Source organism: Sturnus vulgaris, chromosome 8, assembly GCF_052056855.1.
Source record: "Sturnus vulgaris isolate bStuVul1 chromosome 8, bStuVul1.hap1, whole genome shotgun sequence".
Taxonomy (NCBI): domain Eukaryota; kingdom Metazoa; phylum Chordata; class Aves; order Passeriformes; family Sturnidae; genus Sturnus; species Sturnus vulgaris.
Genome location: NC_142250.1, coordinates 2316313 through 2339166, shown reverse-complemented (window position 1 = coordinate 2339166; position 22854 = coordinate 2316313). Strand labels below are relative to the sequence as shown.

Sequence of the window (22854 nt, the reverse complement as noted above, 5' to 3'; positions counted from 1 at the left end):
GCCGCCGCCATGCCGCCGCCCTTCCTCCTCCTCCTCCTCTTCCTCCCCGCGCTGCTGCTCCGCCGGGCGCTGGCCGCCGCAGGTAAGGGGCGGGGGGCACAAGTTTTGGGGGGGATATAGGGTGGGCGGCATCACCCCCCCCCCAAAAAAAAAAAAAGTTCACTGCGGTTGAGGTGCCTTGGGACGCCGAGTTGGTGCGGTGTTTAAAATTCTTTTTTTAATATAAAGGTTGGTGTGGGGGGGGGGAGCTGCGCGCCCTCCGCGGCTTGCGGGGGGATGCTCCGGGAGGATGATGCTCGCTGGATCCCCGGGAGGGGGATGCGGGCTGGCAGCGCCCTCCGGGGATCCTCTGCGTTGTGGGGGCTGGCAGAGCTCCCCGCTCCGGGGGGGATGCTCCGGTCGGGGGGATGATGTTCTGGGTTGTGGGGGCTGGCAGAGCTCCCCGCTCCGGGGGGGATGCTCCGGTCGGGGGGATGATGTTCTGGGTTGTGGGGGCTGGCAGAGCTCCCCGCTCCGGGGGGGATGCTCCACAGGGATACGGGCTGGCAGCGCTCCCCGCTCCAGGGGGGATGCTCCACAGGGATACGGGCTGGCAGCGATCCCCGCTCCAGGGGGGATGCTCCGGGGGATGCGAGCTGCCAGCGCCGCTCCCTGCCCGCCTGGCCGTGCCGCTTCCTTATATTTCTCTCTCCCTGTGTATATATATATATATTTATTTTTCTTGGCAAAAGCAAAACAAGCCCAGCCCTGTTTGTAGTAGCGTCGGCTGTGATTCCCCGGCGAGTCAAATAAGTAACTATTCAGCCTGGATTTTTAATTTTTTTTTTTTCCTTTTAATGATTATTATTAAACCTGTATTTTTATAAGCTAAGCGATTGATGGCCGGGCAGCCGAGTTGTCTTTTTTTTTTTTTTTTTTTTTTTTTCCTATGGCTGTTCAAAGTTTCCTGTGCGCAGCCCAATCTTGTGATTGAGATACACTTAAATCCAGCCCTGCCGTTCGCAATCCGTGCCGCGGACGAGAAACAGAGGCGCATCTCTCCTGCTGCCCTCTCTCGTTAGGACTCCTGTGCTCAAACTCAGCCTTTCCGCTGTGTATTCCCCACCCCATAACTCATGGACATCCTCAGCACCTCGGGACTTTGTCCTTTGTCATCCTCCGGCGCTGGCAAAGCAAAGCTGCCCGTGCTGGCTCTCCGGGTGTAAAAAAAAAACGTGCTCGAGTGTAGAGCTCGGAAAGGGAGCCCTACAAAGTTTGGGGGTTTTTTTGGAGGCTGGGGGAGCCCGTAACGGCGTCGGGCAAGGTCGTCATCCCGCCGGGAATTCGGGATCTCTCGCTCCCTGCAGCTCCTGGCTTTGGGGGGGTTTGAGGACGCGTCGCGAAGCACAGATCTGTCTTGTTAAAGGAGTTGAAAGCGTCTCCTGACAAGCTGATTTTCTAGGAAAATGAACCAAGCCTTCTTTTCTGAAGCGTAATTAAGGTGACGAGGAATTTTTAGGGAGGGAGTCTAATTAGATTAATATTTTTTCCGCCTCCGCCATACAAAGATCCAGTGTATTTCGGCAAATGGGAAACAGGAACGGCACTATTGACTTCTCCAGGGGCCAGGAGAAACTCTCCCCTCGGTGGGAAGGGAGAGGTTTGAGAGCTGGCAACTCGTGTCCTGCTTGCCTGGCAGCGAGGAATGGCTTTGGGAAGGCTGGATTAGCCAGGCTGGATTAGCCAGGCTGCTGTGGGTTAAGGTTTAACCGTGGCCAAGCTTTCCGTGGATGCTGAGGGGAGCTGGGGGGGGGGGGATGTGTGTTCGTGCCTGGCTCTGTCCTCTTTAGTTTTGTGTGCACCCAAGTTCATGCAGGGGTTGAAATAAAACTGGCCAGGAGGGAGGGAGGGAGGGAGGGAATGAAGAAGGGAAAAAACAAGTTAAACCTGACCCACCTGGCTCAGTTGGAGTCCGGGGAGCTCTCTAAGGCACGCTGCTAATCTGGCATATGTATGTGTGTGTGTATAATAAAGTTTTTAGCTGGAGAGCTATAATTAGTGTTTCTCCAGGAGAGCTGTGTAGAGGTGGCATGTGATGATGCAGAGGAGGGAGCTGAGATGGGTGCTTCGCCCGGGTGATCATCCACTCCCTTCCCCATCCTTGCCTGGTTTTTAGGGAGAGGCATCACCCAGAAAACAATCTTCTCTTTTCATAACAAAGAATGCACACGTTGTTTGTGTTGGGTTTTGCAGTGTGGGGGTAGAAATGTTGTTTTGGGTGGGGGTTTGAAACCCAGAAAGCATCTGGTCCGCTCATGCACATCCCCAGGACCACAGCTCCCGGCGTGTCCCCTCTCCCTGAGCCTAGGGCTTTACCTGCTCCAGGCTCCTGTGCGTGCTCCTCTGGGCAGGAAAACAGTTTGGAGTGAGGATTTGGAGCTTGCTTGGGGGTCTTGCCACGCTGAAATCCAGAGGGTGATGCTGGAGGTGGGGACTCGGACGACAAAGATGTTTATGCAGCCATCCTAGTGAAGGAGCATCCTTCCATCCTTCTGCCTTAGCAGCAGCAGGAAAACACCCAGGGACACAGAGGGAGGGAGGGAGGGAGGGGGGACAGCAGCACTGCTGTCCCCCAGCAGCGTGAGGACATCATGGGTGGCAGGAGGCCGCCTGCCTGCTGCTGCCATGCTGAGCAGATGGCTGGGGAAAAGATGCTCCAGGACCTGTTGCCTGTCAAATCCTGCCCTTTGGAAGTGGAGGCTTGAGGACAGGGGTGTGTGGAAGGATCTGCTCGGGGATTTTTTATTTTTTTTTTTGTCTCCTTCTCCTTCAGCTGCTTCGTTGTGGAGCCCCCCTCTCTCTCTGAGAAGCGAGTGCTCTCTGTGCGTGGTAGCAGCAGAGCGAAACACTGGCACAACAACAGGGAAAAAAAAAAAGAGAGAAATGGAAAAACACTACTTTAGAGAGGGCAGAAAATGGAAATAGTAGTTGTGGAGGGCAGGGAGGAAATCCAGCTTGTATTTTCTCTGCTTAGAAGCCAAGAGCTGACCCTGTAAGGAGCTTGGGGGGTTCAGCTGTGTCCTTCAGCTCTGTGCTGTCCCCTGGGTCCCTTTGGTGCTGTAGATGCTGGTTCCCTTTCCATCCCTGTCCTTTTTGAACAGGAATTATATATATAAAGTATATAAAATATATATAGATCTGCATTTTGGGTCATTTAAGTGAGCCAAGGTGCTGTGAGGAGCTCTGTTTTCCTTCCATTTCTTGCAGTGGCATCCCCGTGGTTTTTTTTTTTTCCTCCTAACGTATTTGTGGCCAGTGGGATCATCCTGGCAGCCCTGTGGGGTTTGGGGAGAGTCCTGAGCTGGGCTTTGCTGGGCAAAGCCAGGCTGGCAGGCCAGTGCCAGGCCAGCAATGCTGTGAGAGGGGCTGGTGGAGTCTGAGCAGTTCATTACAGCAGATGTTGGTGCCATAAAGCCGCAGGTTCCTGCTGTTTCCTATTCATTTATATCTTCCCGGCTTTAGCGATGCTAATGTGAGTGAAAACATTTGCTGGAGCAAGGTGGGGGGGAGATAAATCATCACCCCATCCCCTCTGCCCCCTCCTGCCATCCCACCGTGGGAAGGGGGCATTAACAGGGGTGCCTGAGCTGCTCGGTGGCTTTTGAAGGCCCACTGGCTGCAATTTTGGTTTTTCCACAAATCTGCAAAGCCGTAATTCGCTGTAATCAGTCGCATTGTGCAAGCCACCCCTGCCTGTGAGTCAGAGCACGGTGGCACCGAGCTGACACAGCCCTGGCCCTTGGGATGCTGGGCTCTGTGCAGGGGATTCACATCTGCTGCTGTGGGAGAGTCTTAATTCCTCCTGGAAGTGTTTGGGGCTGGGCTGGGGAGGGTCCTGCTCCGGTGGAATGTGTCCCTGCCCGTGGCAGTGGGGCTGGGACGAGATGAACTCTTAAGGTTCCTTCCAAACCGGGCTGTGACTGCCTCCTGCTCAGCCCGGGCTCAGGGGGAGCCTGGGTGAGCCTTCCCTCGGGAGCTCAGGACCTTGAGGAAGTGTTGTGTGAGCCGTGTCTCCCAAAAGCAGAGCCTTCGAGCGATGCCTCTCCTCCCACCAGGCTGCAGAACAGCAGAAAATCCTCTCTGAATGACCTGCAGTCGCAGAGCTGTGCCTTGTGAGAGGCACGGAAAGCTCTCCCAGGGACCCCTCTCGGTGGGAGCCTCCCCAAATCCTCCCTCTCCGTGTCCCTGCAGCCTTGCCTGGCGCTGGGATTTCCCCACTTCTGGAGCGTGGCTTTGCTCCCAGGCTCCCTGCACGGAGGGTGATGCTGTTCCCGAGGGTCCCAGCTGGGTTTTGGGGTAAAGCAGCTCTGCTCAGACCGGGGAGAGCCACAAGGCAAAGCAAAGCATCCCAGAGGCTGCTGCACCGAGTATTATTTTTGAAGCCTCCTGGTTTTTCGGAGGCCTGACTCACAGCACAGGAATGCGCTGGGCTGGCAGCCCCAGACCTGCTCTTCAGCGAGGGGAAGAGCTGCTGTCTCCTCCTCCTCCTCCTCCTCCTCCTCCTCCGGAGCCCGTTCCCCATCCCAAACCGCTGGGCTGGGCTGGTAGCAGCCACATGTTTGCTGAGCTTGGATTTTTTAGGGGATTTTTTTTTTTTTCTTCTTTTTCCATCTCACTTCTATTTGCTTTTATTTATTTATTTATTTTTAAAGGGGCTCAACCCCCCTTTTTTTAAAAAATTATTTATTTTTTTTTTTTTATCGGGCTCAGCACCTCTGCTGAGGGAAAGGCCTGAGATCAAACGCCAGCCAGGCTGGGAAAGGCTGGGTGAAGCCACTCTGGAAAAGGAGGAAAGGGAAGGGAAGCAGGAATTATTTAGCACGGGGCTTGCTCCAGCGTGTCCTGCACTCTGCCTTTAATCTCCTGCGAGTCCCTCCCTGCTGCAGCCCGGCCCCTCTCGGGTCTCCTCTGCTCCCTCCTGCCTTTGGGTGGCTTTTCCCACTCCTAGCGAGCCTGGTCCCGGTTTCTTCCCACCTTTTTCTCTGCTTTCCATGGGCTTTGCTGGGCCCCTTCCCTTGCCTGCCTGGCTGGAGCATCCTTGGAGTTCTCGGTGTCTGCTCTCCTCCCGTTTCAGCCCCTCTCTCCTGGGGATTGATGGCCAAGCTCTCACTTGTTCAGGTGCTGGGAAACATCTCCTTTCCAGCTAATTCCTTGCTGCAGGGAGGAGGAATTACCAGGTCCCAAGCCTTGGGAATGGCTGTGAAGCCACGTGGGATACGAGCATGGGCATGGCAGACATGGCAGTGGCACTGGAATCCCAAAATTGGACCACGTGACCGTGGCACTTGAGTTTATCCAAGTGAAACATAAATCAGGAGCTGCATCCCACTGTCTGCCATGCATAGCTTGGCATGGGTGGATGTGGCTGACATACTCCCCCAGCATTTAAAAATCAAATGGTTTTGAGCTGTTTTCCCCCTCTGGCTTGGCTTGCTGTGTAAGTTTAAGGCAGTGCTGCTGCGTTGTGTTGTTTGTTGTCGTTTTTTATACCCTGAGAGGTGAAGGGCTCAAGTTGAGACACTTATTACTTTTATTATTGCTTAAGAGTAATAATATACCTGGTTATACAAGGAGAAAAGTGAGCAGAGCTTTTCTCTCCTGAAATTCAAGGTCTGGGCTGTCCCTTTCTCTGGGGAAGCAAAGAAAAGGAAGGAGACCCTATGGATTTGGGGAGCATTTTTGTGGGGCTCTCCCCTTGAGCCCACAAATCCATAATTGTGTATTCTCTCCCCAGTTTATTCCCACATCTTATGGGAATACCAAAGGAGGAGGAAAAGGGCTGGTTTGTGCCACAAGTGATCCCTTCCCAGCTGGAATACCCAGGCCTGTGAGCCACAATCAGTGGAGCCAGACACAAAAGTCACATCCCTGCATCTCTCCTGCTTCCAGGGGGTCCTGCCAGTGTGGTTTCCATGAATAACCTTTGCTGCCCCTCCTTCAACAAGCCTGCACCCAGTGTGAAAGCTGAGGGATTGTTTCCCTTTGAGAGAGCGTGGAAAATCTCATTTTGAGACGTTTAATGCGTGTTAGATCCATCTGGAGAGGAGAGACATCCCAGTGCAGGTGGGTGGGCTTGGGGGCTCTGTGGGAATGATGCTGTGGCCATCAGCAGAGGATCCGTGCAGGTGGAGAGTAGGGAATGCTGGAAAGAGGTGTGGGGAGTGAAAAAAAGCTTCCACAGAGGTGGAGAAATGCTCTTGGGACTGATGTTGCTGCGTGTGACATCATTTTTGGATGCTTTGTCGGGTCCTAGGGATGAGTTTCAGCGCACCTGGATGTGTTGAACCAAAGGTGGTGCAGGTAAAACGTGTGTGAGAGGGTTTTGAGTGCAGGATGGGAAATGGGGAGTGCTCCTTCCTGGAAGGCAGGATGATGCTCCTCCCTCCCCTCTTGGAGCTGTAGTGGTGGCTCTCGAATGATGGGAGGTGAGGATGTGGGCAAGACTTTGTGCTGCTGTTGCTTTGTGAATCCTTCCTTTTGGAAGTGACCCCTGCTTGTCCCCTTCTCGCCACACCGACAGCATTTAAATGTCTCTGCAGGTGCCTTCCACCACTCAAACCAGGAGCAGCTTGGGCTGCCCACCTTTGTGGGGCTCCTGCACCTCCTGGGGCAGTGGCAGGACGGAGGGAGGGGACGTTTCCAGCCAAATCCAGGCTTCCCAGCTGGGTGGCTTGTAGAGGAGAGAGGCTATTAAAGGGTTGTGGGAGTTTTCCTTAGGCAGGAGGTTGCAGAGCCCAGAGGTTCCTGGGGACAGGTTTAAGTGGGAGAAGGGACACGCCTGGCATGCAGCGTTGCTGTCAGCAGTGCTTTTTAGGCTGTCAGGTTCGGGGCACACCTGAGGGCATCCACAGCAGTGGCTGAAGGCACCGAGGTGTAGATTTTGTGTCGGTGACCCTCCAGTGGACTCACACGATGTCCAGGAAGCTTTAATTCTTCCTGACTGCTGGCTGGAGAGCTGGGAGCGATTGGATGGGGGACAATCCCCATGGCCAACAGGGTGGTGTTGGGTCAAAGGTTGGGCTCTCAGTGATCCTGGAGGTGTTTTTTGACTTTCACCAGTCACACAGGGACTTTGGAGGGCTTTACAGAGATGGATGATCCGAACTTCTTCCTCTGGGTTGGTGGGCTCTGCCTCCCTGCCTTCTTCAGGGGGTCTGGTTCCCCCTCTTGGGGGCTGCTCTCCCCCCTGGTCGCCATCCTACGCCATCACCCGCCTGCGTTATTGGCTCCATCTGTTTGGGTTGGCTTGGAGAACAGAAGGGAGGGTGTTTTCCAGCAGCCAGAAAGTGGTTGCTATTTAAAACAACCGAAAAAAAAAAAAAATTAAAAAAAAAAAAAAATGCGGTCTGCTGCTTGCTTTTCATCCGTGGAAGCCGAACAAGCGTCCCCACCCTCACCTGGAGGGGCATCTCTGAGGGCTTTGCAGGGCCCTGCAAGCCAAGGTAGTAATTAGTGCTGGTCAGGAGGGTGGATCCTGCAATGTGGCCCTGCTGTCTGCCCGTGGTCTGCCTTGGGGCCACTGCTGCCTTTGGGATGGGATCCCAGCACCTCCCTCCACCCCTGTTTATCCCAAACAGGCTGGGGGTGCAGCCTTTGCCTCCCCACTGCCACAGCAGTTGCTGCGGTGTTCCTGCTCTGGAATATTACTTTGGAAGGTTTTTCTTTCTCCCTTTGACAGATGTGAAATGTAGAGACAGGCTTAAAATGAAAGCATGGCTCCCAGAGTCCAATTACACAGCAATTAAAAGTAATCAGTGGTCTGGGTCGCTGTGCTGGAGATGGGGTTCATGGAAGGGTTTTCTCTTCCAGTTTCTCTTGGAGAAGCTTAAATGTCCCGGATTTTCTGCTGGGGGGCATCTTCACAGAGTGGGTCAAGCATTGCTGGAAATCGGAGTTAGGCTGGGATTAAACTGTCCCCGGTGCTCCCAGCTCCTCGCTGGGGCTGTGGCATCCCATGGCTGCTCCATGGGGTGTCCTGTGGGCTCCATCAGTCTGTGATTTGGGGATAAGCGTTTGGTGTCACTGCATTGTCATTGCTGGGGCCACCCTGGGCTGGGAAGAAGAAGAAGCAGAGTTTATGCCCCTGGCATTTGGGGCTCACCCTTCCAGGTCCATCCAAGCCCGTGCCCCAGCGCTGCAGTTCCTCCTGTCCTCCCCCGGTCTCGAGGAGGAGATGCTGACTCAGTTGTGCAAGCAGGTTTTCCTGCAGGGTGCCTGATTCCCCTTGCACATCATTTTGGCTGCTTTTCTGCAGCGAGAGCCTTGCAAATGCCTCCTTCAGCGCTCCGGCGTCGGCACTAACGGGATTTGTCACAGGAGAGGGGATTTGGCTGGGGAGCTGCTCGGGTGACTGGGATCCTGAGTGTGATGAAGTGAGGTGTGGGCTGCCAAGGGCTATAAAACTGTTTCCCTCCCCCTTTTCATTCCCTCTTTTTTTTTTTTTTTTTTTTTTCCCCCCATGTGTGTCTATGTTTTATGGTTTGCTACTGGTGAATGACTAGGTTTGGATTTCAGGACTTACAGCCTCGTGGCTAATCCCCATGCTGGCTTGTGGATCCTTTGGATATCCTGATATACATAAAATATATATCGTATATATGTGTGTGTATATATATATAAAACAAGGCATCAAGGCTCATATTTCATGTTTCTAAAATTTATACACCCAGATAAAAAAACGCTGGCTGTGCCTAAAGCTGGAAAAGCAAGATCCAAAAGCCGGGAAGAGGGTTGGGTTTTGCTTGGGCTGAACAGTGACTAACCAGAGCTGAGCTTTTAAAACAAATGCTTGGGATAAACTGGTTATGCAAACTGGGGCGAATTGGGCAGGATCCTTTGTAGTTTATAGCAAAACCCCGGGAGTCTGGGGCGTGTTGGGGCCGGTCCTGCCGGGGATGGAAAAACCCACGCGCCGGCTTCGCAGATGGGGTCGCAGGGATGGGGAAGGATCCTGAGGGATGAGGAGCAGGGGAAGCCACAGGTCTCCTCTGCTCAGCTAAGACCTTGAGTAACACCAATCAGGTCAAAAATGGATTTTTTTTTTTTTTTTTTTTTTTTTTTTTTTTTTTGGAAGTGTGGTTTTTAATACCTGCTCAGAGGAATCCGTGCTGAGCTCGGCTCCAAGGAGCTGTCGGGTTTGCTGGTCCTGTGTTGCTGAAAATACACCAATTCAGAGGATTTGGGGGGTTTTTTTTTCGGCCTGGGACATGGCCTGGAGGCTGGTGTGGGACATGCAGGCACACCAGCAATGCTTGGCATGCCTTGGGAAGGCTCACAGACCACAAGGCTTCTGGTTTCCATCACAGCCAGCACTGTTTTGGCCAGGGGCATCCAGCCCTCCATCCATCCCTCTATCCATCATCCATCCTTCCATCCATCCCACAGCCCTCCCAGGCTCCTCTCCAGCACGGTGCTTTGAGGACACTGGGAGGAAGAAGGGTGGTACGAGGACCCTGGTGGATTTTTGACTCCAAGGTGATGCCCGGCTTTTTGGGAAAGCAGAGCTCCATAAGAATCCCACCTGCTGCATCCCACTGGATCAGGCTTCTGGGCTGAACAAAAACCAGCTTAGGATGCTGTAGTCATTTTGAGGGGGGAAAAGCCTGGCTGCTGGATGAAGCAGAAAATCAGATGAAAACTGCCTAACAGGGAAATAAAAGATGATTTTTGCACGCAGGGAGGGGAAAAGAGGAGATGCAGTTGCTGCTTAACCCTGAACATCCTCTGAGCACTGCTGGACCCCATTTGCCATTCCTGCATCCTCCAGGATGCTCTTTCTGGCTTTTACAGAGGGATGAGATTGGATGTGAGACCCCGGTGATCCCGGGCTGGCTGGGCAAGGAAAACCTTCCCTTGCAGAGCGAGTTGTTGCTGTGCTGCTCCCCTCCCCTTTCCATCTCCACATCACCATGACACGCTGGCTCTGTTTTCCTCAGTATTTATGGCCTGGCCAGCCGGGTTGTTAATGACCCCTGCATGGAACAGCAGAGCCCACTTAGCGGTCTCGGCCGAGGGGTTTTACTGCAGCCTCCTCTCCTTCCCTTGGAAAGGGCTGGGAAGGGCTGCCCGCACCATTCCTGGCTCACAGAGGGTTTGTGTGCCACGGGGAGGCGGGGGATGGAGTCTGTGGAAAGTTTAGGGGAAGGGGGGGGGGAGAATGCAAACCATATGTTTCGCCCAGGGTCGAGTTGCAGAGCTAAAAGCAGCAGGGAAGCCAAAGGAGCCGGAATCCTGCAGTTTGGCTGGGCTTTGCATCCCTGTAGGTGTGGGGGGGAAAGATCCAGCGTGGCCTGCTGAAGGATGATTTCATAAAATAAACCCTCCCTAAAAGGTGATTTGGGTCCCTGATTTCATAAAATAACCCTCCCTAAAAGATGATTTGGATCCCTGATTTCATAAAATAACCCTCTCTAAAAGGTGATTTGAGTCCCTGATTTCATAAAATAAACCCTCCCTAAAAGATGATTTGGATCCCTGATTTCATAAAATAACCCTCTCTAAAAGATGATTTGGACCCCTGATTTCATAAAATAAACCCTCCCTAAAATATGATTTGAGTCCCTGATTTCATAAAATAAACCCTCCCTAAAAGATGATTTGGACCCCTGATTTCATAAAATAAACCCTCCCTAAAAGATGATTTGAGTCCCTGATTTCATAAAATAAACCCTCCGTAAAAGATGATTTGGACCCCTGATTTCATAAAATAACCCTCTCTAAAAGATGATTTGGACCCCTGATTTCATAAAATAAACCCTCCCTAAAAGATGATTTGGACCCCTGATTTCATAAAATAAACCCTCCCTAAAAGATGATTTGGACCCCTGATTTCATAAAATAAACCCTCCCTAAAATATGATTTGAGTCCCTGATTTCATAAAATAAACCCTCCCTAAAAGATGGTTTGGGTCCCTTGCTGTCCTGTGTGTTTAGGATTGGGGTCCAGCTCTGTTCCCAAGCCTTGGGGGTTCCTCTAAATAAACAGCAGGGATGCTGGGAAGATTGTCTGGGTTGTCCTGAGTTCATGGTGTTTGCAAGTTTGGTAGGAAGTCGAAGGAAAAAAGTTTTTGCCAGAAAGGGAGTGCCTGCAGCTCTCTTGGAAAAGCAAGGGTGATGTGCCCTGTGGTCTCTTCCCAGCTAGAGTCAGAGGAAAAGTGGAAAAAGTTATGTGCAGCAGCTTGTAGAGTTGTAAAGACACCAGCCCTGAGCTGGGTGAAAGTGCTTTTATAAAAAGAAACCCAAAAGCAGGAGGAGCACCGAGGTCTCCCCAGCAAACTTTTTTTTTTTTTTTTTTTTTTTAGCTGGGAGACATCTTTTGTTCCCTAAACTAAAGGCATGGAGACAATATCTGATTCCCCTGCCTGTTCCACGGAGCTGTTTGCAACCTGTCAGCTTGGAAACCATCTGCTCCCAGCCCGTGGGGACGGTGCTGTATGTGGGACACAGGGGGAGGGAGGCACTGCCGTGACCCCCGTGGGATCCAGCCCCTCTGGACCACCTCATCCCCTGCCCCAAGAGATGCTCCCGTGCCTAAAACACCAAAAATCCCCGCGGGTTTATGCTTGGGCTCGCTGGATTGTTTGTTTCTTTTTGTTGCTTGTTTGTTTGGGGGTGGGGGGGCGGTTCTTTTTTTAGCTTTGTTTCAAAAAAAAAAAAAAAAAAAAATCCAGACTTTTTTTTTTTTTTTTTTTCCCTTAGCTGCCATGCTGTTTGTATGTCTGCATCCCTCTCCCTCTGACTCAGAAGTCTCGTAATTAAGCGCCTGCCTGATTAGGAAATTAGCAATAAAGTTTTTATCTAGGCTGGTCGGCCAGTGAGAGGGATCTATTAATATCCCACTAAAAAAAAAAAAAAATAAATAAGAAAACAAACCCAAAACATCAACAGCATAACGCTTGCCACCTACTATTGGGGAACACAAATGCCATGTGGGAGGGAATATTTGGAGCAACAGATCCATAGGAAAACAGGGACCACGGTCTATGAGCAGAGATGGAGCACCTGGAAATAAATGAAGGACTGAGGAAAATGCTGGAAAAACCTTAGGCAAGGTGAGGGAAGCACTGAAGGCCGCTCTCAGGGCATGGCAAAAGGCACATTTTGTTGGCAGGTGACCTTTATTTGAAGGAAAGGATCCTTTGCTAATGATGTTGGAGGTGTTGGGGGAAGCAGGAGAAGAGCATCCCACACCTGGGTCAGCAGGCAGAGGGAGGGGAAGCTTCCTTGCAGCTCTGGAAGAAATTTGGCATGTTGGATGTGGGGCATTGAGGGCAACCACTGATGTCTAAAAATTTGGAGGAGTTTGGGTTATTGTGGACTTCTGGGGCGGGATTATCCTGCAGCTTTGGCTCTCCATGGTTTTGGGGAGCAGCACGAGGGGAGAGGTGTGTGTGGGGGGGAGAAAGCATCTTCCACTGGGATGGTTTCAGCTGCAGGTGCTCAGGGTGTCCCCAGGGATTTGTGTTTGTCCCTTGGGTGTCACAATAAACCTTCCTCTTGCCTCACTGGTTTGTCCCAGCCGAGGTGGCCAGGAGATGATTTAATCCAAGAGGAGCTGAGCCTGAGGGAGGAGTGGGATCACTGGGCTGGTGAAAGGAGTCCTTGTCCTATTGCAGAGTCCCCTGGGATTTAAATCACGCCATTTGCAGAGACAGGCTCTTAATGCAGCACAGGAGAAAGGCTTGGAAAAGCTGGAAGAGGTTCTCAAAGAGCTGGTGGAAATGAGAAGCTGGAGCTGGGAAGGCTGAAGTGTGCGTTCTTCCAGCACCAGGATGTTTATTCCATATAATGCAGAGAGATGGCATCTCTTTTAATTTAAAAAAAAAAAAAAAAAAAGAAAAACAACCTCTATTTTGAGGCTGCTGAGAAAGTGACTGCCCCTTGTGATGTTTCACAGCTGAGATCATTTCTGGCTGAGTGAATCCACTCTGGAGGTTTTAGGCTCCATGTGTATGGGTGAGCTCAGAATGTGAATTTTTATGGGGTGTGGGGCGGGCTAAATCTCAATCACTGTGGACCAAAAAAAAATACAATGAAGCTGTGAAGGTGCATCAGTGAAGACTTTCTGGGGTGAATGGTGATCTGGAGCTGCTCTGCTGTGAGGGAAAACAAGAAAGGAGCGTTTGCTGAGGGCACATTAGCAAAAGCTTTAAGGAATTGCTCTTCTTTTCAGAGATAGGTGATGGACATCATTTTGGGAGACACCGAATTTGCTTATTCTGAACCAGATTCAGTCCTTCCCCTGCACTGCAGGCTTGGGGAGAAGAAATTAAGTCCAAGGCAAAGCAGGCTGCCTGTGGGAGGGACTGAGGCTCGGAGCAGGGCTTTAATTTCGGCGGTGCAGCAATGTAATAGTGTTGTTTATAAGCTTCTCTTGCCACATGAAAGCAACCTTGCATTATCCTGGTTGGCCCTAAAAGCAGGGAAGCAGCCAGAAGAGGCCTGATTACAGAGCAAGCAGCTCTTTCTTCCCATCACTACAAAAGAATAGACAATAGAAGCCAGGATCCAGTTCTAGCCCCAGTAATGCAATGCCCTCCTTCTGGTGGTCATGTCACATGCTGCCTGAGTAATTCCCATCCTTGTTTTGCCTGGAAAAGCAGCCTTGGAGGGAGGGAGGGAGGGAGGGAGGAAGCAATGGCTTGGGCTGGATGATGCTGGCATCAGGTGCCCAGCTGTGAGTGGACCTTGTCTGTGGCCACCTTTGGGGGAAGCTGGTGGCCTTCCAACATCTGGAGGGACAGCAGTGGAGCTGGTGGGCTCTTGGTTTTGGGGTCCCCAGCCCCAGTTTGGCTGGAGCCTGGGATTTTTTTTTTTCCCCTCAAGAATAACCAACTTGACCGTTTTAAGGTGGTTTGGAAGCAGGATGGGGGGTGTTTCCTGCTTATTTTGTGTTGCTTGGCTTCCCCAGTGGGATTTTAGCGGTGAGGGGAGAGCAGGACAAAGGGGACCCCTCTGAGGCTGTGTTGTCATCTCCATCGTGTCAGGAGATGGAGATAAATTTTTTTTAAAGCATCTCCAGGTCACAGCTGGCTTACTTGGTGCTCTGGCATTCCCAAAGAAGCTGGATGGGAAAGCAGTGCAGAGAGGAACCCACAGCAGAACCCTCCCAGCTCTTTGTGCCCAGGACAAAGGGTTGGTTTGGAGTTACAGGGAAGAAAAGGAGCTGTGTTTGTGGAGGGCAAGGTGTTGTAAGATTGAGACTGGGACTGTAGCAGGGGAGCCAAATGAGGCCAGAATGAGAAAATACATTGTTGAGGATGATTGAGGATGCTGGCCCTGGGGAAATCTTTCACCAGCCTCGCGGTGCTGTGGATGCTGCTTTCCCCACTTCTCTGCAGCTTTTAAACATGCAGGAGACAAACTGTCCCTGGACACCTGTGTGACAGGAGGTGGGTGCCCACTGTCAGCATCATCCCCTCAGGAGTGTGTGCTGCTGCTCCCTCTGGCCTCTGGGGGTTTTTAACCCCACTTCCCCCTCCTCACTCAGTTTGCAGTGAGGGGCACCTTTTATTGCACCTTTTTTTTTTTTTTTTTTTTTAATGCCCGAGACTAATGGTTCAGCCTGCATATGTTATCAGAGCAGTGTCTGATAAGTTTTCTGCCTCCAAGCCCTGGGGAAGCACCACATTCAGGGCCACTGCAATAGATTTTCCTCCTCTTTCCCAGCTGCCTAAAAGTGGTATGATTTTTTTGCTTACTCCTTGACTGAGCATTATTACTTTAATCAGTGGGAAGAAAAGCTCAGGGCCCAGCCAGTGTTGTCCATAAAGGCTTGCAGTGCCCCTTCCTGCTTTCATCAACCCATAAATGGTTGGCAGGACGTGCTGCTAGGAAAGAATGAATCCCTGATTGCTTGGGCTGTATGAGGAAGGTTTGCCTGGCTGGGTGGTGGAGCTGGTGGCTCAGTTTTGGATGTTGAGGGTGGTGGTGAAGAGGGTTTGGGATGCAGAGGCCCCAGGTGGAGTTTGGGAGACAGGAGCATCCATGGAAGTAGCCTCGTGTGCATTAATCCAGGAGCTGCCTGCAGCTCCTCTTTCAGAGCTGGGAGAGTCAATCCATATCTATTTAAAGCACTCCAATAAATAAAGATACTAAATAAAATCACAGCGGCCCTGCACTCTCTCCGTGCTTCTAGGATTTCCCTTTCCCCTCCCCACATTTGCTGCTGGATGCATCCGGAGGTTGAGGAAGGGAAGGGATGGGAAGGACCAGGAGCCTTGGCTGGTGTGGGTGACCTACACATCTCAACAGTGGTGTGGAGCCAGACACCAGCCTGGGCACCTCGGGGTGGTGGCAGCGAGGGTGTCCCCAGCCCCTCTGTCACCCCAGATGAGGATGGGAGAGGGGGACGCATTTCCTCAGGGGTATTTTATCCATGCGTGGCAGAGGAGTTCCAGTGGCAGGGAGGTGACAAGTGGGAAGCTGTCTTGGCGAGTCCTCTGTAATGCTAATGGAAGTGCAGGTTGGGTTTTTGTTGTTGTTATTTGGGGTTTTGTTTTTTTTCTTCCCCCCCCCCCGCCCTTCCCTTGCCAAAGACTAACCAGGGAACACTTGTTGGAGGATAAAATTAAAAAGCCCGTGGTGGTTTATTTTGAGGGCAGTGTGTTTGCTTTCACTTCATGCTGGAGGGAACTGCTCTGCTGCTGTCAGCAAATAAATAAAATAAGAGCTTTGTTTTAAATTAGACTTTCTTCTGGTAGCTAATTAGGCGAGCTGATACCTGCAGTAGCATTACCTAGGCACCGGCTGTACCCAGCATATTTGAGGCATATGGCTGCTGTCGGCAGCTTCTAGACTTCATTAGCCCCTTATTATGATTTTTTTTTAAATATCCCCTTAATTGGCTGCGAATTCCCTGGGGCTCTGGCGGCATCCAGAGTCCTCCTGGAGAGGCTGCCCGTGCCACCGGCGGGGATGAAGCCGGGGGCACGGATGGGCGCCGCCGCTGCCATGCGCTCCTCATTGTGCAAACAATTGCGCCAAGGATCCTCTTTTTTGGGTGTTCAGGAGCATCCAGCCAGGCTGGAGCCGCGGCTCGGGTCCCACCTGGCCCCGGCGGAGCAGAGCCAGGGGCTTGGCGCTCTCCTCCCCTCCGTTCTCCCCGCTGCTGGAAGTTCCTGTCGGTCCTGTCGGTGATGGATCAGCCCCGGGCAGCTCCTGAGCCAGCCAGGAAGGCTCTGGGGTCCCATCCTCATCCTCCTCCTCCCGCGGGAGAGGGTGGCCAAGCTGAGCCCTGAAGGGTTTGGGGCTGTTTTGGGAAGGGCTCAGGGTTGAGAGCGTCTTCGCATCCTGCATCTTTTGGGACGGGAGGGAGGGATGGAGGGCTGCCAGCCCCGGTGGGACAGTGGCTGTCCCGCTGTCGCCTGGCGTCCCCCCCGGGCATTCCCAGCACCCAGGCCTTGCCTTTATGGGGAAATGAGGCTCGGTAATTATCCCCGGGGATAATTACCAGCCCTTGCACAAGGCGGGGGGTGTTTCCGACCCCCGGGGCTGGGCACGGAGCCCTGCGCACCCCTCGGGGTCCCCAATGTCCCCCGCCCTCCGCGGCTCCGCAGGGGCCATGGCAGGGGGCTCTTCCTCCCCTCCTCCTCCTCCTCCTCCTCCTCCTCCTGCTGCTGCTGCCGGGGCAGCCCCCATCCCGCATTCCTGCTCGGGAGGAGATAAGGATCCAGTCTGGCGCCGGGGTTTCAATGCGCTCCCTGATTATCGGCAGGCGCCGGGCAGAGCCCCGGGCAGCGATAAGTGGGGAAGGGGAGCGGGGAGGGGGCTGCGCTTGGGCTCAGTCCCACTTTAAAGGCTTTTGCTTTATTTTCCTTTATTTTCCTTCCTTCTTCTTCTCTCTCTCTCTCTTTTTTTTTTTTTTTTTTTTTTTTTTTTTTTTTTTTTTTTTTTTTTTTCCGTGCACCCGGGGCTCGTGTAGGGATGAGGGGAAGATGTCCCGAGCTCAGCTCAGCACGCTGGGTTCGTGGAATCACTGAGTGGTTTGGAAGGGATCTTTTAAAGCTCAAAGGTCATGGGCAGGGACACCTTGCCCTATCCCAGGGTGTGCTCCAAGCCCCGTCCAACCTGGCCTGGGACACTGCCAGGGATCCAGGGGCAGCCACAGCTTCTCTGGGCATCCTGTGCCCACGCTCACAGGGATGAATTTCTCCCTAATATCCAATCTGAACCTGCCCTCTGGCAGTGGGAAGCCATTCCCTGTGTCCTGTCCCTCCATCCTTTGTCCCCAGTCCCTCTCCAGCTCTCCTGGAGCTCCTTTAGGCTCTGGAAGGGGCTCTGAGCTCTCCCTGGAGCCTTCTCCAGGTGAATTCCCCAGCTCTCCCAGCCTGGCTCCATACAGGTTTTCCAGCCCTGGGAGCAGCTTCATGTCATCCTCTGGACTTGTTCCAGCAGCTCCAGGTCCTTATGCTGGAGGCCCCAGAGCTGGACACAGCACTGCAGGTTGGGAAAGCCACCAGAGATCATGGGGTGCCAGCATTTGGGCACAGAGATGTCACCACCAAGCACTCAGGGGTGCTTTCCTGCCCTGGAAAGGGGGAGATGTGCATGTCCTGCATCACCTGCAGCAGTGTCCCGTGGGATGCTGCCGTGGCACACAGCTCCCTTCCCCTACCAGATGTTGCACTGCACATCTGGGCCTTCCACCTTCCCCTCCAGTCCCTCCTTCCCCTTCTGGGTTTTAGGAGCTCAAGGCAGGGTCTTTATCAGCTGAGTGAGCCCTCCACGGGACAAAAAAAGCTCTTATCATGTCCCTGTCAGGGCTGTGGCATCTCTGTGTGCAATTAAACCCCATGTGTCTCCTCTCTGCCAAGGAATCTGGAGGCGAAGGAAGAGCCTTATCTTCCTGCTGGTGGCTGGAATGCTCTTGCAGCCCAAAGGCATTTCTGTGCTGTGCTAATGTTGGGGATAAAAAAACCCAAAAAACAAAAAAAAAAAAAAAAACACCAAAAAACCCACCAAAACCGGGGAGTTTTGCCCTCTCTTTTCACTCTTAAGCTTATAAATAACAGTGCAGCATCCTGGGGAAGGGTGGTGGGGTTTGGATTTTTTTTTTTCCTTCAGTTTTTTTTTTTTTTCTCCTCTAAGTGTAACTCTGGGCTGATATCCCAGGAATGTGATCCCTCCTGCTCGTAAAAACCCAGCTTCTGGCCTCCTCCTTCCTTCCCAGGCATTAAAGAGCCATGCCTTGGGGATGAACTGGTGGGATCTTGCATCCACTGGGACACTCCACAACATATGGGGGCCTCTGGTTTCCGGTGTGATCTCTCTGAAGCTTCCTGCATTAATATTTGATGTTTTTTCCTTGGGGTGAACGTTACCAAGAAGTGAGCACCACCAACAAAAAAAAAAAAAAAAAAAAAAAAAAAAAAAAGGTGCTTTTTGGTTTTAGTGGCGGGGAGAGAGAATGCAGGAGTGGGGGGGGGGGAAAAGCTGCAATGCAATCGTTTTTTATGGCTTTCCGGAATGGCTTGGGTGTGGGTTGGACGGCATCGGGTCAGGAGCAGAAGGAGCAGATAGCCCCCGGATCGTCCCTGCCTACTCACATCTTTTCCCTTTCAGGTCGTAAATATAAAAACCACTACTTGAAAAACAAAAAGCTCGTTAAGCTGTCAGCGGGCTCCCTCTCGGAGGGTCGTAAATGTGTCTCTTAGCAGTGGCTTTTGTTCCTGTCATGCCTGGGCTTAGGAATTGGGGCTGCAGGGAGGTCAGTGCCCATTAGGGGTGCTGGATTTGAGACTCCCCATCCATTCTTGGTCTTCCACGTGGACCTCGAGGTGTGAAGATTGGAAAGATGGGTGCTGGTGTCTTTACAAACAGCTCGATGGGTGAGGGTCTTTAGGAGAAGTGGGTGCTGATGTCTGAAATGAGTTTTATGTACCTCAAATTTGTTACAGAACCCAGGCAGTTTAAACTCCTGAACTTTAGGAAAACAGGCAAATAGGCTATTGCAGAAACCAGACAGCCTGAACTTTGGGGGAAATGACATGTTCCAGGGGGAAAATGTGAGAAATCTCCGAGCACCCTTGGGTGGTGGAGTCCCCATCCCTGCAGGTGTCCAAGGAACGCCTGGACGCGGCACTCAGTGCTCTGATCTGGGTGACAAGGTGAGGATGTGTCACAGGTTGGTCCTGGAGGTGTTTTTCCAGCTGATTCTGCGAGTCTGTGCAGGGCTGTGCTGGCAGTGCCATCCTCAGTGACTGTCCCCTGGCAGGGGCTCAGACTTCAGCATCACCTCATTGATTTCATCACAGGCAGCTCGGCTCAGCCCCTTGCAGCTCGCTGAGGTGTTAGAGGTGATCCAAACAGCCCAGCAAACCGCAGGGAGGAAGAGGAGGAGGAGGAGGAGGTGGGGAGAGCATCCCGTGTCCTTCTCCTGGAAGATGCTCTGCAAAGGGACAGCCAGGAGAGCTGCTCGCTATTAATTAGACTGAGCTAAACTCGGGTTGTTTTGGTGTGCTGGTGGGGTTTTCCCATTGTCCCTGGATAGCAAAACAGCTTTGGAGATCATTCCCATGCACTGGTGAAAGGTAGAGAGGGATGGGATGGGATGGGATGGGATGGGATGGGATGGGATGGGATGGGATGGGATGGGATGGGATGCCAGGCTGGCACCGATGTGACCCGTGAGTGTCAGGTGGGTGCAGGAGCAATCCGTGCTGGTGTGGAAAGGATATCAACATTTTGTTTTGCTTCCAGAGGGGGATTTTCCATGCTGAGAATAAGGACCCCCATCCCTGTGATCTGGTTGTCTTTTAGGGCCCCGGTGTTTTTCCTCTTGCTTACACCACGTGCTGAAAACGCATTAACATCTAATTAGCAGCAGCTAAAAAAACCCCCGTGCCTCAAACGGGAGGAGAAAGAAAAGGGTGAGGAATTAAAGATGCAAAAGACCTGTTAGATCATCTGGTCCTTCCTTTGGGATTGTTCCAGCCGTGTTTTGTCCAGTCTTGTTCAAAAGTCTCCAGGGCCATTACTGCTTCCCTCGGAGAGCTGTTGCATTGTGTACCGAGAGAGAAACCTTCATAAATGTAAAAGCTTTATTCAATTGAGGTAAAAGAAACAGATTGAGTCATTGTATTGTTCTTTGTAATCAGCTTTGCTTTTCATTAATTTCCTCCCCAAAGCCTTATTTAGGCTGGGAATTTGAGAGAAAAAGCACGTGTGAGGGATGGTGGGAACAGGCTGCCTGGCTCCGGTGGGTTCCTGTGCATCACCCTCCTCTCCCCGACAGCCTGGATGTGTTCAGACACCTTCAGCAGCTGCTCTGCCCTTGAGCTGGGCCAAATTTAGCAGGAGATGGGGCCGGGTTTGGTGCTCTCACCACCTCCTGCTCCAGTGGGCTCTTCTGGGCAGCTCCTGATGCTGGAGCTTTTCTAATGTAGCTGTTAAAAAAAAAAAAAAAAAAAAAAAAAAAAGGCTACAGGTGGGCATCAGCTGCTGCAGGAATGGCCAGCAATGAGAAAGCAGAATGCTCCCCCTTGTGCTGCAGTGGCTCAGGGCTTTGGGAGCTGTGCCCTTGGCTGCAGGGTGACACGGGATGGGACACGCAGCATCTCTGTCCCTGACACATCAGATGCTTTTGGCTGGTGGCGTGTTCTGGGTGAGGTTTCTTTAATTAGGTCTCCCTATCCTCCCTGTGTCCCAGTGTTTTTGCTTTTTTAACCTTGCCAGCCTGCTGGGTAATTTTTTCCTTTAATGTGCCTTGCTTGTTTCCCTTCCCAAACACTGTCCTTCCTCCTCTGGTATTTTAGTGGAAAATACCCCTAATACTTGGCAGGGGCCTGGAATGAGATGCTCTTTAAGGTCCCTTCCGAAGCCAAATCATTTGGTGATTATTTTATTCTTTCCTCCTTGATTTTTCTCCCTGATATCCCCATCCTCACCCCCATGTCACTCCCCAAGTCCCCTGCATCGTGTCTGGCCTCTTCCAAGGGGAGATGCTCCACATTCAGGCCAGCTGACACCCCAAACGACGTGTCCTTGTCCTTCCTGTCCTTGTGGGACACCTGGGCCACCAGCAGTGTCCTTGCTGGCCCTCACCAGTCCCACGTGGGGGAATGCACAGTGGGGAATAAATGAGCAGCAGTGCCAGATGTTGTGCAGCCAGCTGCTGCTCCCTCTCCAGCGTGCTCCAGCCTTGGACCAGCTTTAATCCTCCCCACTGGAATACCCCAAGTGCTGATCCTGCCCTCTGCCAGAGGAGATGCCTAGGAGATGGTTTGGGGAGAACTGAGGGTGCTTTGGGGTTATCTGGTGAGCTGGGGGGATCCCAGCCTGTCCGAGGAGCTGAGGGAAGCTGCCTTGCCAGGAGTTTGGTGTAGCAGGGATCAGTGGAGTCGCTGCAGGTGTCTGAGTGTGGCTGTTTGCATTTCCTGGCTGGAAGTGCAGCTGGGGTTGCACGGGAGAGCCAGAAGTGATTGTGGCTGTGATCCAGCCCCCTCCTGAGCATCGCTGCTCTTCCCACTGCACCTTCCCTTGCTACCTGAGAGCTCGGTGGGGTCTCTTGCAGCCCCCTTTTCTTGCCCCCGCGTTGGCTGAGGTGGGTGGAGAGGGAAGATGTGGGCTGGCAGCTGGGCTGGGCGCCACGGGGGAATTCCCCGGTGAGCAGAGCCGGGTGGGGATCCTGCCAAGCCAGCTCTCCTCCCTCGCAGCCCGGCTGGAGCCTTCCCAAGCATCAGGCCCTGAAACCTCCCCAGGTCTGAGCATGGGGCAGTGCTGGGAGGCTCTTTCACGGGGCTTTTGGTGGAGTAAGAGCGGGAGATGAGAGCCAGAAGGAAGAAAATATCTCCAGCCCCTCTGACTGCTTCTCCTGTGGGGAAGGATGTGGGGCATCTCTTAGGGCTGGCAAAGAGTGCCCTGGTGCCAGCTGCCCTGCCTGCCTTCCTCCTGCAATGCTCAGAGCCCTGGAGCAGAGTCCTGAATTCCTCAGGGCATCCCTCATTGCTCAGAGCCTTTCTCAGGGCTGGCTTGTATTGCTCAGAGCTCTGGATCAGGGTATCCTGCACTGCTCAGGGCATCCTTTATGCTCAAAGTCCTATTTAGGGGATGTTCTGCAATGCTCAGGGGGTGTCTTGAGATGCTCAGAGCCCTTTTTGGGAGCGTGCTGTGATGCTCAGAGGGTGCCCTGCAATGCTCAGAGCCCTGGAGCAGAGTCCTGAATTTCTCAGGGCATCCCTCATTGCTCAGAGCCTTTCTCAGGGCTGGCCTGTGTTGCTCAGAGCCCTCTTTAGGGGATGTTCTGCAATGCTCAGGGGGTTTTCTGAGATGCTCAGAGCCCTTTTTGGGAGCGTGCTGTGATGCTCAGAGCCCTGGAGCAGAGTCCTTATATTCTCAGAGCATCCCTCATTGCTCAGAACCTTTCTCAGGGCTGGCTTGTATTGCTCAGAGTTCTGGATCAGGGTATCCTGCACTGCTCAGGGCATCCTTTATGCTCAAAGTCCTATTTAGGGGATGTTCTGCAGTGCTCAGGGGGTGTCTTAAGATGCTCAGAGCCCTTTTTGGGAGCGTGCTGTGATGCTCAGAGGGTGCCCTGCAATGCTCAGAGCCCTGGAGCAGAGTCCTGAATTTCTCAGGGCATCCCTCATTGCTCAGAGCCTTTCTCAGGCTGGCCTGTGTTGCTCAGAGCCCTCTTTAGGGGATGTTCTGCAATGCTCAGGGGGTTTTCTGAGATGCTCAGAGCCCTTTTTGGGACTGTCCTCTGATGCTCAGAGGAACATTCAGAGCCCTGGATCAGTCTTGCACTCTTTAGGGCATCCTTAATGCTCAGAGCCCTTCTCGGAGGTTCCTGTGGTGCTCAGGGGATGCTCAGAGCCC

General features: G+C 52.6%; 1 protein-coding gene across 2 annotated transcripts in view; it reads left to right on the top strand.

Annotated features, from left to right (window-relative positions):
* Positions 1 to 22854, top strand: part of UNC5B (unc-5 netrin receptor B) — a 51193-nt gene continuing 28339 nt past the window's right edge. For both annotated transcript variants that reach the window (XM_088168717.1, XM_088168716.1), the window contains exon 1: positions 1 to 82. In XM_088168717.1, coding sequence (XP_088024843.1) covers positions 10 to 82 — 73 coding nt within the window. In that variant the 5' untranslated portion in view covers positions 1 to 9. The remainder of the gene's footprint in view (positions 83 to 22854) is intronic.